Below are 19,708 nucleotides of genomic sequence, written 5' to 3' on the forward strand. Positions count from 1 at the left end.
GAAGGGGATGATCCATTCCAGTGCCTTCTCCTGGATTCCGACGTTGTAGAGGCGCTGCACTAGGGTGCAGTGGCAGACGGTGTCGAAGGCCGCGGAGAGGTCTAGGAGGATGAGGGCCGCTGTTTCTCCGTTGTCCATCAGGGTTCGGATGTCATCGGTGGCAGCGATGAGGGCGGTCTCGGTGCTGTGGTTGGCTCGGAAGCCAGACTGTGAGGGGTCGAGGGATCCGTTCGTCTCGAGGAAGGCGGCCAGTTGCTTGTTGACGGTCTTCTCGATGACTTTGGCTGGAAACGGGAGGAGCGAGATGGGGCGGTAATTCTTGAGTTCGGTGGGGTCCGCTGTTGGTTTCTTGAGTAGAGCGCTGAGTTCGGCGTGCTTCCAGCTCTCAGGGAAGGTGGCGGTGTCGAATGAGGTGTTGATGATGTCCCGCAGGTGGGGTGCGATGACAGCGTCGGCCTTGTTGAAGACGTGGTGAGGGCAGGGGTCGGTAGGAGATCCGGAGTGGATGGAGTTCATCATGCGGACGGTGTCTTCGGTGCTGATAGGAGTTCTGGCGCAGAGGGTGGTGGTGGGGGGCGGTGGTTCGGTCGAGTCGGACGTGGCGTTCGTCGGTTGGGTGTTGAAGCTGTTGTGTATGTCCTCGATCTTGTTGTGGAAGTAGGAGGCGAGGGAGTTGCAGAGTTCTTGCGATGGGGTGATGTCGTTGTTTCCGGCGTTGGGGTTGGAGAGCTCTTTGCAATCACTGCAGTACTTTTCTTTAGGTTGGTACCACAGTCGTTTGTGTATAGAAGAACTGTAGTGCTCTACTATAGATTATAGTCTTATAGAAAATGGGGTTTGATCCTGGTCAGGGAAATGTAGATTATTGCCACAACCAGGAACTCTAGTGCTCGATTGGGGCCTGGTCAGCTCTAAAGAAGATGCCTGAACAGGTGAGGGTACTAGACCGCTAATCTGTCGTTTGATATCCTTGCGCTGTGCCCCAGTAGAAGAAATTCTCAGTTCATTCTGCCTCTCTCATGGCACTTTCCATACTTTCCATACTCCTAAGAAATATTTATAAACCCTTTCTTCTCCTGAACAGCACTGAACCCACCCTGTGACTGCGTCAAGGATGACCAGAGCAATAAGACTTCCACCACCGGCATTATCATCGGCATACACATCGGAGTCACCTGCATCATCTTCTGTGTGCTCTTTCTCATGTTCGGTTACCGGGGACGGTAAGGTTTCCATAACATAATTTGAATGACCTCTTTGTTTTTCTCTGCATTCTGTACTTATTCTTATTTTTCATGGATAACTTATATCTAACACTTTTTAATAGTCTTCATTCGTCAAGGTAGAGGCATCCATTGGTCAGCTCAGTACCACCATTCATGACTTCAAATTTAGACCAAATGTCTAGATTCACCTCATAAATATAAAACTTGATGGACAGCTCCTCTTTGGATGGATTGTGGCGGAAGAACTCAACGTGGAGTTTGTTTAGAGGTCTGGGGGCTCTACTGTTGGCATTTGAAATACAGAGAGGGTGCCATGCGCTTAATGCCTTTTTCAGCTTTTCTATTTGTTTAACACAAACAAACTCCCAACGTTTTTTAATATTAAAGAAATTATCATTTGCCCTGACGGCCAGAGAGTTGGAGCCCTGTTTGTGGAGGCTGTTAACTGATGGTTCTGCCCCGGACCTAGAGAGGTTTGAGTGACCATCACCATGAATTAGCAGCCGTGTGACAAATGAGCCGGAAGATCAATGGTTTCTGATGGTGGAGCCAGTTAAAGGGCTTCTGTTGGGAATCCTTCACTTCACCACGTCAAGATGGTGAGGGAGAATCACAAGTTTGGATCTGTCATTTTTTATGGCTAATGCCCTACATCTGTATTATGATACGGCTGGATACAGGTGAAGTCCAACACAGGCTTCTTTATTCTCAGTGAGCACAGCACAGCGGCAGCTGACAAAGTAAGCAGAGGGAGGCAACTAACCATCCACTCTCCACCCTGCTTCTTGAGAATTCTGAGCTCCAGAGCCGGAACATTCCACTGCATATCAAGCAAACAAGGCAAAAGGAAAAAGGTACAGCTATACAACACAACCATTTGCCAAACTCTACATGGGTACATTCCAGCAAAAAGAAAGCAGGTAGCAGCAGCCATAATCACATTAAAGAAAGCAGCTTGGTACGTCATGTCAATGGACATCGGTCAATGAAGGTCTTCTAGGAATGAAGAAAGATTAATTTCAGTCCCACAGAGACTCATCCCGACCAGTAAGTCAGAGCACATCACCCCCCCACCCCCCATCCCGAACCCTGATCATGCAACCTCGATCAGGGGCTGTCTTAGGTTTTAGTCACACCAATAAAAAAAATATTGCCTCTGACAAATGGTGCTAACCATAATAAAAATAGTATTCCATATATAGTTTTTCAAGAAAACACAAAACTGCAAGCCAAAAATAATAAGACTAAAGTGAGAGCACATGCCTTTATTTCTAGAAAAAGTGCAATTACTCCTGCTAAAAGTGGCCATTACTACATTATTTTACAAGAAGAGCAGCATAGTGAATATTCAGACCCTCATTTATACTCCGCTGAAGTTTGGAGAAATAAGGAAAATATGAGGAAAAAGTGTATTCAGGCTTTGCACATTTTCCTTTTATTTACACTATGTCTGCACCAGTGGAGAAAGAGCATTTAACACTGACCAAGTTTTTTTAAGATAGCAGTTTTATATTCCACTTTATTTATCGCACATTTTCTTCTTACTTCCAATTTACACTTGACTGAGGCACTTTCAGGGTGACGTGGAAAGCCCTAAAATACCACCTGCGCCGATATGGTAGTTTTGGAGTTCATTGCACTTTGAATCTTCTTTTTCCCTTCTCCGGGGCTGCCAGACAGTCAGGAATGACCCCCTGCCTTTCACACCCTGGCCTTTGCTACTGTGCATGCACTCTGCCAAATGTCAGCATGAGATGAGCAGAGGTGCCCGCATCCAGACTCTCCAGTCAGGTAGGCTTATACTTAAGCAACCATACACACACACACACACGCACACACAAACACTGACACACATATTAAACATAAGCAAGACGAAAACACCCAGAAAATGCACATGTGTACACACAGATAAGCATCATTCACACAAAGATAGAGAGGAAAACGAATACATGTGCTCTTGCATACATACTACACATAGCACTGGTTGTGGAACATATCCACCATCTCTATGCAGGACATAAACACCCCCTGAAATCTGCGTCTTTGAGAAAAAAATAATTTTTCTGTCATTCAGACATACAGCCACTGTCTGCTCAGTTGGCAAAAAATGACTGCATTTGCGGGTAAGTATAAATATTGGAATCATGACCATTATTCAGATACATGCGAAAGGACTACCTTGCAAAAATATCATCCTGCTGCTGAAGCAGGGCATTTACTTTGCAATTCTCGACCTCAAAGGTGGGGATTTTCTCATCCTGAACTATCAGAAACATGTGATTGGTGTCTTAAGATGCAAACATTAACTTTCCGACGTGAATCTGTTCTAGATTCAACTCCTGTGCATTATTCTGGCATCTAGTGGTTGGGTCCGGAATTGTATTTGTCCTTTTTTCCCGTTTGTTGGTGGGCGTCGAAATGTCACCGTTTGGCGTCCTTCTTTGACGTCTACGTGCTTCCTCTCTGGAAGCTCCCACCTTTGGTCGCCATCTTCAGATTCTTTTTTTCCGCTGTTGGGTCTGAATTGATACAGAAGGAGCTCCTGATATTTGGAGAGAAGAATCTCCGAAAATTAAGGCATAAACTTAAAAAACAAACAGTACAAGGATTCGATGTACTGGACTTCGAATCAAGTGGCCGAAAGCTGAAAAGAATAACCTTTGCCGACAAATGGACAATGTACATACAGGGGGCTCCCTGTGAGTGGTAATGGATAAGGCACCATTCAAGTTCTGCCAAAATTGTCACCACAAGTACGCCCAAAAGAACCAACTTTGCTTACCACTGGATCACCAAAGTGAAGATTGCAATGTGTGTTCGGCTTTCATCTCTAAGACTTTGAGGGTATGAGAGAGACAGAGAAGAGCCAACTACAACATGCAGGGGCAGGGCACAGCACCATCACTACGAGACCTGGGACTCTCCAGCGAGGAAGAGGACAATGTCTAGTGGTTGAAGCGGACATCGACGTCCAAGCCATAGATGTCAAAAAGAAGACTTCAAGAGCGGTAAGAGAACCGTCGAACTCGAAGAAACTAGATGAGTCCCGAAAAACGGGCTCAGGGGCCTCCAAGAGAGCCTCGGCGTCAAAGCACTTGACATCCACAGTTGCGTCTAGAGAGAAACACTCAGTTGGATCCTTAGAAAGGACTCCATAATGGCAAAGACCCTCAAAAGATCAAAGACGTCGAAAGACGGTCAAGGAAAGGACGCTTCAGTATCGAAGCAAGAGAGGTCAAAACAGGTTTCGCCTGCTGTGAAGGTGCTGTCGACCATGAAGAAAAAGGCCTTAAGTCTTGATGCCGAATCTCGCGCATCCGAGATCGAGAAGAAAAAGAAGCAGCTAGAAGCTGAAATGACGAGTATTTTGCAAAGAAAGAAAGAGTTCGACGAAAGCTTGAAGCAATTCAAGATACTGCCAAAAAATTCAACAGCAGTAGAAAGAAGTGTCGAGGATTAACAGCCTCCAACGACACCCGAACCGCTCGAGTAGCAAGAAGAAGAATTATTTTTCGGTGAAGAAGAAGAAAATGATCAGACTCATGTGGGCTCGGAAACCTCAGAGGTTCAAGAGCTACAATGGCAAGACCTCGACGCTGAATCCCCAGAAGAGTTTGTTGATACCTATCTTTCGAGGCCATTTCCACCAGACGACATTGATATGTACAGCCAAGTCATCAAAAAAGCTACAGATACTTAAGAAGTACATCTTGAGGAAGAAAAACCAAAATCATAATTTCTACTTGAAACTTTAATGCCTACACAATCAAGGAACCAATTCCTCTCTATGCTGCCAAGTGTACTGGATTAGAGAAAAGAGGCATTTAAGGAACCTGCCACATGCAAGGCAATTACACCAAGAGGAGAGAAAAAATACAAACACTCCTCCAAGGACCCTATTTACATCAAGGGATCAGTGGTAGCTGACCACCTTATAACAGCCACTGCCAGGAAAAAGGCTAATGTACCAACCATCACAGATTCACCACCATTCAGAGAAAGCAAGAGGATGGATCTTATGGGGAGAAAGGTTGAGAGAAGTGCATCAAATCAATGGCATAGCAAATTCAAATGCATTGCTGAACAGACATGCATACCAACACTGGGAGCAAGTAGAGGAGCTACTAAAGCACCTACCGGAACAATTCCAAAAAAGAGCTAGCCACATAGTAGAGGAAGGAAAGAATATAGCGAATACATGCTTAAAATCTGCACTAGATGCCGCAGAAACATCAAGTAGGCAGATGATGATCGGCATCACCAAAAGAAGGCACGCATGGCTGTGGATCTCAGGTTTCAAACTGGAGGTGCATAACAATATACTGAACTCACTGTTCAATGGAGAACAGCTGTTTGGAAGCATAGTAGACGACAAGCTAAACCAGAGAAAAAAAGGACAACGACACAGGAAGATCTGTGGGCGCTCTACAATTCAGAGGCATGTGCAGGGGCACCCCCTCAAGGAGGCCAGCTGGCAGAGTTAACCATCACCCTACAAACTGGCATCAGTCATGTCAGCATGGTTACTAAGGGGAAAGCCAAAGACAACAACAAGGGCAACAAAGAAAATTGTCAATACCAGCAAAGAAGACAATCCTTTCGAGGATGATCCCCGGGGTAGAAACTTCCACAAAGAGGGGGGCACCAACAAAGTTACTACATTCCAAGCAGTACACACACTCAAGAAACACCACGGAGTGTGCCCGCAATAGAACAATAGAACAATGGCATTAAATTAACAAACAGTTCCTCCACCACACTACACCAGTAGGAGGCAGGTTAAAATTCTTCCTCCACAAATGGAGAGAGATCACTTCAGACAAATGGATCTTAAACATAATATAGTACAGTTACTGCATAGAGCTAATCAAACAACCTCAAAACAAAGGACCAAGGAGGAAAATACATTCAAAGAGAGAAGTTACTAAGCTTCTCCAAGAAGTACAAGAATTACAAGCCAAAGAAGCAATAGAACAGGTACCACACAGGGAAAGAAACAAAGGAAATTACTCCACGTACTTCCTAATTCCAAAGATAGATGGAACCCTGCGCAAATATTAGACCTCAGATTTCTCAAAAAATTCATAAAGACTCAGAGGTTCAAAATGACAACACTGCAAGAGGTGATTCCTCAATTGCAAAAAAGAGACTACATGGCAACCATAGACTTAAAGGATGCCTGCTTACACATTCCCATGAACAAGAAACACAAGAGGCTCTTACAATTTGTGGTCAAGAAACACACTACCAGTTCAAAGAGGTCTAAATTCAGCACCAAGAGTGTTCACAAAGTGCCTAGCAGCAATGTCCGCTCATCTAAGATAAAGAATCCTGGTATATATGTGTACTTAGACGACTGGTTAGTAAGAGAAAGCTTGTACACATTCTGCAAACAACATATACAGCAAGTAATAGAGACACTTGTTCAGCTCTGATTTTTCATACACTGGGGGCAAATCTTTCCCAGAGCCAAAACATGAAAAAGTATTTTTAGGAGAAACAATAGATGCAATATTGGGGGAGGTGTTCCCAAGCGAGAAGAGGATATTAGCCCTACTGAAGGAGACACAGCTATACCAGAAGGGGCAAGCTCTGACAGTGAGAACAGTGGGGAAGCTGCTGGGAATGGTGGCTTCATGCATTCATTTGATTCCCAACATTCGCCTACACATGAGACCATTCCAAGAATGGATTCAAGCGCAATGGTCACAAACAGGGAGTTGGTAAGATCTAGTGGTTGTCATGAAAACAGTACAGCAGAAAATAGCATGGTGAAACCAAACAAACATATCACAAGAGAGACCTTTCACAGATCTAACTCCAACAGTGACCATAACGAGAGACGCTTCACAGATAGAATGGGCAGCGCACATGAAAAACCTCAAAGTAAGGGAATTGTGGACACAGCAGGATCCTTTGCAGCACATCAATATCTTAGAGTTAGAAACAGTGTTCCTAGCCTTAAAAGCATTTCATAAAGAGCTCCACAGACAGATAGTTCTGATACAAACAGACAACACAACCACCATGTTTAACATAAACAAGCAAGGAGGAACACAATCATGGGCACTCCCGAGTCTAGCTCAGCAACTCTGGCTGTGGGCACCTCAGGTCCGCCCCTGACCTCGGTGCCCCTCGTTGCTGCTGCTCGTTCCCCCCTCCTTCCTTCCGCTTTGCCCTCGCTGTTGTAATTTAGTATTGTTTTTTATTTCACTGCATTTACCCTTATTTGTCTGTAGGATTTCACTGTATTCCCCCTTATTTGTGTGTAGGATTGCGTTTTTGCCGCTGGCACCCCTGGTGTGACCCCCCCTCTGCTCCCCGCTTCCCGCCGCTGCTCCATCGCGGCCCGCCCCCTTTTTCTCCCTGTGTCCCCACTGGCCGCCCCACTCCCGCCTCCCAGCTGATCCTCCCTCCCACTTGGCCTTAAATGAAGACCGCCCGGCGCAGGTGAGTGTGACCTGGCCTCAGGAAACCCCCACGCTCCACGGCCCTCCAGCTGTAGGCGTTCTGTGCCCCAGCACCTCAGGTCCGCCCCTGACCTCAGTGCCCCTCATTGCTGCTGCTCGTTCCCCCCTCCTTCCTTCCGCTTTGCCCTCGCTGTTGTAATTTGTATTGTTTTTTATTTCACTGCATTTACCCTTATTTGTCTGTAGGATTTCACTGTATTCCTCCTTATTTGTGTGTAGGATTGCGTTTTTGCCGCTGGCTTCCCTGGTGTGACCCCCCTCCGCTCCCCGCTTCCCGCCGCTGCTCCATCGCAGCCCGCCCCCTTTTTTTCCCTGTGTCCCCACTGGCCGCCCCGCTCCCGCCTCCCAGCTGATCCTCCCTCCCACTTCGCCTTAAATGGAGACCGCGCGGACGCGCAGCGGACACGCGCAGCGGGCGCCCGCCGATTGTGCGCCAAAGGCAAGCCCGTCTGCGCCCATCCGCACCTGGACCGCGCCCAGCGCCAGGACCCCTGGCTCTCGTTGACGCCAGAACACAAGACGGACCTACGATGCCGCCACCCTCAACGCACTCAACACCGGCCGAACCCCCGCCTGCTACCAAGCCACTCCGAAGCGCACCCATGGACCCTTCACCTGCCAAACCTGCAAATTCACCTGCCTCCGGACTTGCACCGCACCCGCCAAGCCGAGCACCAGCAGCGACCACCTCAAGTGCATCCTGCTCAACACCCGCTCCGTCCACAGACACGCCGTCGAACTCTGGAACCTGCTCGACACAACATCACCAGACGTCGCCTTCCTCACGGAAACCTGGATGAACGCCTCCTCAGCGCCCGACATCGCCATCTCCATCCCGAACGGATACAAGATCACCCGGAGGGACTGCGCCAACCAGACTGGAGGAGGCATCGCCATTGTACACAAGAACACCATCCGCATCACGACCAGCGCCGACGACACCTTCACTGCCACCAAACACCTCCACTTCCAGTTACACACTGACCCCAAGACCATCCTCAGAGGCACCCTCATCTACAGACCCCCGGGACCACGCACACAATTCAGCAAAGACATCACAGACTTCATCAGCCCGCACGCCCTCCCCTCCGCTGACTACATCCTCCTAGGGGACCACAACTTCCACCTGGAGAACAACAAGGACAGCAACACCACCACCCTGCTGGATAACCTCGCCAACCTCAGACTCAAGAAACTGGTGAACACCCCCACCCACTACGCCGGCACACGCTTGACCCAGTCTTCTCCTCCAGCAAGTACATCGCCTTCAGCCACTCCACCGGACTTCATTGGATGGATCACAGCTGCGTCCACTTCAGCTTCAGAAAAACCACAACCCACCACCACCCGCAACAAGCTCCTCGCAGGAGCTGGAACAAGATCACCGCCAATCAGCTCACCACCTCCCTCAGCCAGAACCCTCCCGCCAGCACAACGAACCCCAACAAAGCAGCCAGCAACCTCACACAGTGGATCACCAACTGCGCAGATGACCTCGCACCACTGAAGACCCCTCCCAGCAGACACGGCAGCAAGAAAGCCTCTTGGTTCACCGACGAACTTAAGAACTCCAAGAGGAACTGCCGCACCCTAGAGAAAACCTGGCGCAACGACCAGACCACAGACAACATGACTGCACTCAAGCACGCCACCCGCAAACACCACCAGCTGATCCGCACCACCAAGAAGACAGCATTCAAAGAACGACTGGACAACAACGCCCACAACAGCAAGGAACTCTTCAGCATCGTCAAAGAGCTCTCCAACCCCAGCGCCGGAAACAACATCACTCCCTTGCAAGATCTCTGCGACTCACTCGCCTCGTTCTTCCACCGCAAGATCGCCGACATACACAACAGCTTCGGCGCACCAACCACGCACCCAACCACCAAACCAATACCCCCACCACCACCCTCTGCGCCTGGACCCTGGTCAGCACCGAAGACACCACCCGCACGATGAACATCATCCACTCCGGATCCCCAACCGACCCCTGCCCCCACCACGTCTTCAACAAAGCTGACTCCATCATCGCACCCCAACTCCGGGACATCATCAATGCCTCCTTCAACACCGCCACCTTCCAGAAAAGCTGGAAGCACGCCGAGCTCAGCGCCCTCCTGAAGAAACCAACAGCGGACCCCACCGACCTCAAGAACTTCTGCCCCATCTCGCTCCTCCCTTTTCCTGCCAAAGTCATCGAGAAGACCGTCAACAGACAGCTTGCCGCCTTCCTCGAGAAGAACGAATCCCTTGACCACTCGCAGTCCGGTTTCTGAGCCAACCACAGCACCGAGACCACCCTCCTCGCAGCCACCGACGACATCAGATCCCTGCTCGACAACGGGGAGACAGCGGCCCTCATCCTCCTGGACCTCTCCGCAGCGTTTGACACTGTCTGCCACCGTACCCTAGTGCAGCGCCTCAGCAACATCGGAATCCAAGAGAAGGCACTGGAGTGGATTATCTCGTTCCTCGCCGGAAGAACCTAGAGATTCTGCCTCCCCCTTTCAGATCCGAGGCCACCGAAGTCATCTGCGGCGTACCACAGGGATCATCGCTCAGCCCAACCCTCTTCAACGTCTACATGAGCCCATTCGCAGCCATCGCACGCCAACACAACCTCAACATCATCTCCTACGCCGACAACACCCAGCTGATCCTCTCCCTCACCAACAACCCCGCCGCCGCCAGGACCAGCCTACACGAAGGGATGAAAGACGTCGTTGAGTGGATGAAGAACAGCCGCCTGAAACTGAACTCAGACAAGACGGAAGTCCTCATCCTGGGGTCATTGCCCTCCGCCTGGGACGACTCCTGGTGGCCCCCTGCCCTGGGCACCACTCACAAGCCAACGGACCACGCACGCAACCTGGGCTTCATCCTGGACTCCACCCTCTCGATGACCAGACAGGTCAACGCCGTCTCATCATCATGCTTCAACACCCTGCGCATGCTCCGAAAGATCTTCCGATTGATCCCCACCGAAACCAGGAAGATGGTCATCCAGGCACTCTTCACCAGCCGACTGGACTACGGAAACACCCTCTACGCTGGAACCAGAGCCAAACTTCAGAAAAGACTCCAACGCATACAGAACGCCTCCGCACGACTTGTCCTGGACATCCCCCGACACAGCCACATATCCGGCCACCTGAGAGACCTGCACTGGCTCCCCTTCAGCAAGAGGATCACGTTCAGACTCCTCACCCACGCACACAAGGCCCTCCACAACCTGGGCCCCAAGTACCTCAACAACCGCCTGACCATCTACACGCCCACCCGCCAGCTACGATCGACCAGCCTCGCCCTCGCCACCGTTTCACGCATCCCTAGAGCCACCGCCGGAGGAAGATCCTTCTCCTACCTGGCAGCCAAGACATGGAAGTCCCTCCCCATCCACCTTCGACTAACCCAGGACCATCTCTCCTTCAGGGAGCAACTCAAGATCTGGCTTTTCGAGCAGTAACGGACCCTCTCCCCCAGCGCCTTGAGACCCTTCCGGGTGAGTAGCGCGCTATACAAGTATCCTGATTGATTGATTGATATTTAATTTATGATAGAAAAACAGATATTAAATTGCTACTTTTTTTTAAAACCCAACATCTGCAATCAAAGGGCGTTAAATATTTTGGATGTCGGAAGGTATTGCATGGGTAACAAAAAAACCTGTACATCAAACACAACAACTGTTTGTGGTGCATGTTCTACAGGTGTTGAGAAAACTAGGAACGCAAATGAATTCTTGCTAGATGGATAGACTAAACAATTAAGTGGTGTTACTCTTAGCATGAAACACATTACAAGTTAGACAAAGAGTATGTTGGTTGACCATTGTTATATGCATATGTTAACCCTTTCGATGCTGATGACGAGCTCAGCTCGTCATCACCAAAAGGTGTCGTGTGCTGATGACGAGCTGAGCTCGTCATGGTGCCACTAAAATGGCATTTTCCAGCACAGGGGGGGAAAACGCCCAGCAGCCATGTGGTTAATGATGCTTATTAACTTGAAAAATCAATACAGGGATTTATGTAAAAAAGAGGTAGATTTAGAACACACTCTACTAGAAAAAAACAACTTCACTAGCTTTCAGGAATAAACAGCTTCACTGTTCTTCATGTTAGGCATTTCATTTGCTGCCATATCTAAAGCTGACACTATGTTCAGACTTTTACTAAGTCTTCCTGTATGGATATTCAAACATGCCACAGAGTAAGAGTGGGGTCGGCAGTGCTAGAACATTTGTTTGCATAAATTCATACTGCAGATCCTACGTAATGAATGCACAACATGTGGAGCTAGAATAGTGTCATGCGGCAAGAGTAAGACGTTACTCACATGTAACAACAGATTTGCAACTTGAGACTATTCTAGAGTTTATTCGGATGCTTTTCCAATTCCAACCAATTGATGTGAGAATAGAATGGGCCTGTGCAAAACTGGGAAGGCTTGAAGTGTTTACTTACAGGTAAAAACAAAACACAAAAAGTGTGCTCCGCTGTCATCAGTGGTGGTACTTGGAACACCGTGGTGGAAAACAACTAGTCTATCTATCATTAAACGTATTTGTAAATTTACTTTACACATCCAGTTTGGTAAAAATCTTGCATATAAATGGAGCAAAGTGGCCTGGATTTATGTAGTTATATCCTACATAAGAAATGATTATACTGTTATTCAAAGTTTTTCAATGGTGATTTCAAGTGAATCAGTGCCAGAGATGCTGCTTAAGACTGCTGGTTTAATAGGTTGTCCCATGTTACAACTAACGCCAAATCTGTTTTCTTCTCTTTTTCATCCAGGTTGCTCATTTGTAGAAAGGGGGCTGATCACCTGTCCACCCAGCAAATGCCACGAAGTCAGCGGAGTCCGGGAGCTGTTCTAAATGGCTTAAGCCATCGGGATGTGGAGGAACTGCGTGACAGAGGGAAGCAGCCAGAATTGAATGAAATGCAGATGTTGTTCCCTGAGTCCCATCCTCAAGCCTCTCAGGACAATGGAACCACGGTTAGTGACCTCTCTAATGCTTAGTGACATCTAAGATGAGACGCATATCCATGCAGACCTCCCTTTGTTGCACTCCTGTATGCAAAGCCTCTCTTATTTTTTCATTTTTGTTTATTATACCATGAACAATTCAATAGCTTTGCTGGCTAAAAGTCCTGCCTGAAACTAACAGGTGATACGTTTACCCAATTCAATGACACTCACTTTATTGTCCCCATAAGTAAGAATTGCTTTACTGGATGTGATGGAATAGCTTTTGTTCCCTGACTTAGTCTCTGTTCATGTCTACACTTACCCACACAGCCACGCCTGTCCACGTCATCATGCCTGAGCGATCAAACTTCTACGTGCAACCACATTATTCAATGCAGCGACGCCTTTGTACCATAGGGCTTGCATTTTAGGTTTAGGTGCAGACGGTGTTTACTACAGTCTCCAAGGTGGCCACCATCATTTATTACTAGTGCTCCTGGGTCACTGCTACTTGTTCACTCCCAATGGACAGCCAAGTTACTCAATTAAAGATAGTGAAGCTGAACAATCAACTGTACTTACTGTAGGAGGTGATTGTGGACTAACGTTTCAGAAAACGCATGACAACAATAGACATAAATGACCTAAATGTCCTTTCATAGCTATTGCTTCTAATGGGAAACAGTTTTCTTTACATGTTGGTCAAAAAGTGCAGTTAGCATTAAGATATATACAGAAACTGTGGGTGCTACCACCTTCAAATTCTTTAATAGCACGTTTTAAATGCTGGGTGCTGGAAAACTAAGTCATATGGGGCCCTATGGACAATGTTGGTCTGTAACCAAGGCATCAAACCAGCAGCTCTTCAGCGTATAGGTACTAAGGTCCTTCTCGGGACAAATGTGGCAACAATCACTGCAAAGTTTTATTTGGGTCCTGCTAGTTCATTTGCTCCAGGCAGGTTTCAGTTGGCTTTGCTTGAAGTCTGTCCTACTGTTCAGGAGCCAGCTCCTCTACTTTCAGGAGGCATTCCAGTTTCTCGTTCTTCAGAGCAGGGTACACTAGCAGAATGTCTTCCAAATTTTAGGCCCGGCTTGGAGGGATCAGCTAGCAGCAATCTTGCGAATGTCTTGTTAGAATATATGCGCTATGTCTGCACAAAGTTACGATGATTTACAAATTACTCGTCCCATGGGGTAGTATTTATCCCAAGTTGTGGCTAGTGGCGATCAGCCAGGAGCAGGTTTATTTAAAAGACCAAATCTTCTTCCATCAGAACATAGTTCATTTTCCAGCTAGTTGATGGAATACAGAGGAAGCCCTGATTCTAATTGGGTATACAGTTTTGTGGTTTGCCCTCTGCATCTTTTGCCCTGGCCTGCTTTTTGGTACGCAGACTCTGACAAGTGTGCCCGTATATCACCACACATCTTCTCAAGCCTCCAGAAACATTGAGCTAAGGATTGTGAGGACTAAAGGGTCATCCTAGGGGAAGAGCTTTGTGATCATGTTCCAACTGTGGAAACTAGTTTATCTGCTGTAAAAGAAACCCTGGTTATTGTGCTTTAGTGTCTCTGATGCACCTTCAACGAGGAAAATCAAATGTTTTATAAAACCTTTGATCAGAGAGGGCCATCATGGTTCTGAAGCATGAGTCAGGCATTTGGTTTTAGGAAAGCAGAACTACTAATTTGCAGAAGTGAGACAGGACTATTGGTGTTTAGGAACAATAGCCATATTTGTAATACCAGTTTGCAGTACATTTTACATGTGGGCACAGGACTATGCACTTTGAAGAGCCCTTTGTGAGGTAATGTAAGTTAAAAATCAGTAAATTATTCATCAGAAATATCATTACATTGCATATGCCCCATTTGCATCTTTATCAAGCGTTTTCTTTTACGCTGCCGTCCATTATTCATATGTGGACAGATATGTAAAATGTAAATGTAAATTGATACTTGTATAGCGCACTATTCACCCGCAAGGGTCTCAAGGCGTTTGTACGAATACCGCTGTGGAACCCATCCTAGTTTTCCCTGTGAGGCGTCCACTCCTGGGCACCCCCAAGGTGGAGGCCAGGCATCCTTAGCGTTGTGGGGGCCGTTGTGGAGATTAAGCAAGCTATTGCCCAGAGTTGCAGAGTGGGACTCCATGATTGGAATAGGCACAGAGGCAAGAATTATCAGGTCCGTGGAATTTTTTGAGCCCAAGACCCGCTGAGGCGGGGAATTGAACCCTGGTCCCGGGCTAGACCTCTGCATCAGGGTCTGCCGCTCTAACCATTGAACAACAAGGGGTGGTGATGGACAGAGTTTCTGAATTACGCAGAATACTCTCACCCAGTCAAGAGATCAGGGCTAGATCCAACACTGTTTTTTAGCTCACTGCACCATCCCAGTTCAGAACCTGGCTGTATGCAAATTAGTCTGTTCCTGTCCCAGTGCATGATGGGAACAGGGCAAACCAAACTACCAAGCCAATTCTTACACTGGGAAGGAAAAAAGCTTCCGGGGACCGGGTTCTGGCATTTCAGCCGTGTCGGCCCGGCTTACTTGAATCCTGATGGTGCAATGAGCAAGGGACTCACATCTGAGTATACCCTTCCACGCTTAGGATGGACTAAATATTTAACAACAAGGGGTGGTGATGGACAGAGTTTCTGAATTAAGCAGAATACTCTCACCCAGTCAAGAGATCAGGGCTAGATCCAACACCGTTTTTTAGCTCACTTCACCATCCCAGTTCAGAACCTGGCTGTATGCAAATTAGTCTGTTCCTGTCCCAGTGCATGATGGGAACAGGGCAAACCAAACTACCAAGCCAATTCTTACACTGGGAAGAAAACAAGCTTCCGGGGACCGGTTTCTGGCATTTCAGCCATCGTCGGCCCGGCTTACTTGAATCCTGATGGTGCAATGAGCAAGGGACTCACATCTGAGTATACCCTTCCACGCTTAGGATGGACTAAATATTTAACAACAAGGGGTGGTGATGGACAGAGTTTCTGAATTAAGCAGAATACTCTCACCCAGTCAAGAGATCAGGGCTAGATCCAACACCGTTTTTTAGCTCACTGCACCATCCCAGTTCAGAACCTGGCTGTATGCAAATTAGTCTGTTCCTGTCCCAGTGCATGATGGGAACAGGGCAAACCAAACTACCAATCCAATTCTTACACTGGGAAGGAAACAAGCTTCCGGGGACCGGTTTCTGGCATTTCAGCCGTCGTCGGCCCGGCTTACTTGAATCCTGATGGTGCAATGAGCAAGGGACTCACATCTGAGTATACCCTTCCACGCTTAGGATGGACTAAATATTTAACAACAAGGGGTGGTGATGGACAGAGTTTCTGAATTAAGCAGAATACTCTCACCCAGTCAAGAGATCAGGCCTAGATCCAACACCGTTTTTTAGCTCACTGCACCATCCCAGTTCAGAACCTGGCTGTATGCAAATTAGTCTGTTCCTGTCCCAGTGCATGATGGGAACAGGGCAAACCAAACTACCAAGCCAATTCTTACACTGGGAAGGAAACAAGCTTCCGGGGACCGGTTTCTGGCATTTCAGCCGTCGTCGGCCCGGCTTACTTGAATCCTGATGGTGCAATGAGCAAGGGACTCACATCTGAGTATACCCTTCCACGCTTAGGGTGGACTAAATATTTAACAACAAGGGGTGGTGATGGACAGAGCTTCTGAATTAAGCAGAATACTCTCACCCAGTCAAGAGATCAGGGCTAGATCCAACACCGTTTTTTAGCTCACTGCACCATCCCAGTTCAGAACCTGGCTGTATGCAAATTAGTCTGTTCCTGTCCCAGTGCATGATGGGAACAGGGCAAACCAAACTACCAAGCCAATTCTTACACTGGGAAGGAAACAAGCTTCCGGGGACCGGTTTCTGGCATTTCAGCCGTCGTCGGCCCGGCTTACTTGAATCCTGATGGTGCAATGAGCAAGGGACTCACATCTGAGTATACCCTTCCGCGCTTAGGATGGACTAAATATTTAACAACAAGGGGTGGTGATGGACAGAGTTTCTGAATTAAGCAGAATACTGTCACCCAGTCAAGAGATCAGGGCTAGATCCAACACCGTTTTTTAGCTCACTGCACCATCCCAGTTCAGAACCTGGCTTTTCTGAATCGTTTTTGGCCACTATAGGTGTGGCAGGGTATACTCAGACATGAGTCCCTTTCTCACTGCACCATCAGGATTCAAGCAAGCCGGGCCGAAGACGGCTGAAATGCCAGAAACCGGTCCCCGGTAGCTTGTCTCCTTTCTGGTGAAGAATTGGCTTGGTAGTTTAGTCTGCCCTGTTCCCATGATGCACTGGGCCAGGGACAGACTGATTTGCATATAGCCAGGTTCTGAGCTGGGATGGTGCAGTGAGATAAATAACGGTGATGGATCTAGCCCTGATCTTTGGACTGGGTAAGAGTGGTCTGCTTAATTCAGACACTCTGTTCATCAGCACCCCCTTTTCTGAATCGTTTTTGGCCACTATAGGTGTGGCAGGGTATACTCAGACATGAGTCCCTTTCTCACTGCACCATCAGGATTCAAGCAAGCCGGGCCGAAGACGGCTGAAATGCCAGAAACCAGTCCCCGGTAGCTTGTCTCCTTTCTGGTGAAGAATTGGCTTGGTAGTTTAGTCTGCCCTGTTCCCATGATGCACTGGGCCAGGGACAGACTGATTTGCATATAGCCAGGTTCTGAGCTGGGATGGTGCAGTGAGATAAATAACGGTGATGGATCAAGCCCTGATCTTTGGACTGGGTAAGAGTGGTCTGCTTAATTCAGACACTCTGTTCATCACCACCCCCTTTTCTGAATCGCTCTAACCATTGAGCCACACTTCTCCACAAGCTCAAAGCCAGCACATTTTAATGACCCTTTAAGGTTATATGCTCAGGTTGCTGCCCCATTTTTGGATTATATTTAAATCCTCGAATCTCAGTAATCACATGTAGCTACGCTTTAGATACAGTGGTTAAAATGTCTGGATATCTTTATCTGGGGTAAAGCTCATCTGTAAGATGCAGCCTGACGTACGGGATAATGGCATCTGATGGGCTTGGTGCACTCTCACATATTCTTAAAGTTGCCCATTTGTATAGGGCCCCAATGCACTCTAAACATGGCGGAGAAGACCTCTGCTGCTTTTTGGCAGGCGCCACAAACCTGACAAGCTCTAAATGAGGCCCTTTGTATAGACAAACACACCATTGGGGAAGTCAGCCTTTTCACTGTTCTACCTACCCAGTAACAATAATGTTTTGATTTATATGAGTCACTTTCACTTGGATTAAAGTCTACACCTTAATTCGTTATCGCAATGCCTACACCCAGATTTATCTACCTCAGGTGATCATGTTTGCTTCTCGAAACATATCAGAACACACCAGCTGACAAGCGGATCGCCGCAGAATTCTTTTCCAGCTATTCTCTGCCTTCCCCATAATATGCTTTGGCACCATCACATTTTTCCTGTGGAAAGATTTGTGAAACGTTTATATGTGTAATTTGCACAATTGTTTCATGTTTTATAAAAACGGTATACAAACAAATGTAAAACCTATTGTATATGCGTGGAAATTCGCATTTGTTGTCTAGGTACTTAAACATAAAGAATGCTTAGACGCTTCCACACTTGTTAGTTGATCACCACATGCATTGGATGTTTTAGTCAATGTATATGCCTTGCTTTAAAAGTAATGTTTACATTTATACATATTCATCTACGTAGCATAGCAGTAATGATCAGGTGAATATGTTCAATTAGATAAACAAAAAGGAATGAATGTTGGGTCTGCTTGAAGAATTAAAGGTCTCTGGTGTTTATATTGATAATTCCAAAACTGTTTACATGGATGACATGAAATTACAGGCATTACGTCCAATATGTCCACATGAGAGACTTGCATGTAGTTGATGATACAGGGATATTAGAGGAATGTTCACATAAGGAAATGAGAAAAAAATGTTTGAAAATAGACCATGTAGTTAGCCCAATACCGGTCGGAAACGGCCGAAAATACCGATTTTCGGCCGTTTCCGACCGGTATTGGGCTATGGAGCTGTAGGGCCCTTGAAAACATACAGAATCGGTAATTTTACCGATTCGGTAATATTACCGAATCGGTAAAATTACCTAATCGGTAAAATTACCGATTCGGTAAATTTGACTGATTCGGTAAATATACCGATCGGTAAAATTACCGATTCTGTATGTTTCCAATGTAAGTATCACTTTTAACACTGCTACAGGGCTTTCAGGATTCGGTATTTACCATGCAATACAATTGCATGGTAAATAACGAATTCTTGTGTACATGCACCTTTGTGCATGTACACCTGTGCCATGTGGCACACATGCCAGAAACAGGGGTGCAACAGGGTGTCAAAGTGACACCCTGTCCCCCTTGGCAATTCGGTATTTTTACTGATTCGGTAAATACCGAATCAGTATTTGCTATTGAATCCTATGGGCTTCAAGGCCCATAGGATTCAATAGCAAATACCGATTCGGTATTTACCGAATCGGTAAATATCGAATCTTACCGAATCGGTATTTTTTACCGATTTTTTACCTACATAGGTTTTACCGATTCTTAAATACCACATAGGTTTTACCGATTCTTAAATACCGAATTGGTAAAATTCGGTATTTAAGAATCGGTAAAACTTATTTACATACATCTAGCCCTAGTCTTAAAATGGATTCTCAAGTCTGGAAATTTCTTAGTCGTGTAATAAAAATGTGAGGTAAACTTTGTTGGACATTTTAAGAGCTGTTTTACTCTTGAACTTTGTGTAGTGAATATGCCCTATTTTAAGAGATAGTTTATTCACATTTTAATGCTCTGGCAAGCCTGTGTGTGACGGCTACTAGTAGCAGTTAACAATGTGTCACTGTAGCTGCCTTTAGCCACAGTAGTTATACCAATTACCCCTTTCCAAACAGATACACTTAGTTTAAATGGCCGACTATTACTGTGGGACACAGCGCATGAAAATTGCCCAA

The 19,708-nt window shown here is 46.9% G+C and overlaps 1 protein-coding gene across 1 annotated transcript in view; it reads left to right on the top strand.

The window, feature by feature from the left end:
• Positions 1–19,708, top strand: part of IGDCC3 (immunoglobulin superfamily DCC subclass member 3) — a 359,560-nt gene that overhangs the window by 331,367 nt on the left and 8,485 nt on the right. Inside the window, exons 12-13 of the mRNA XM_086958028.1 lie at positions 1,085–1,223; positions 12,502–12,706. Of these exons, the coding sequence (XP_086814154.1) occupies positions 1,085–1,223; positions 12,502–12,706 (344 nt within the window). The remainder of the gene's footprint in view (positions 1–1,084; positions 1,224–12,501; positions 12,707–19,708) is intronic.

The sequence above is a fragment of the Lissotriton vulgaris genome, chromosome 2_1 (assembly GCF_964263255.1).
Source record: "Lissotriton vulgaris chromosome 2_1, aLisVul1.2, whole genome shotgun sequence".
Lineage (NCBI taxonomy): Eukaryota > Metazoa > Chordata > Amphibia > Caudata > Salamandridae > Lissotriton > Lissotriton vulgaris.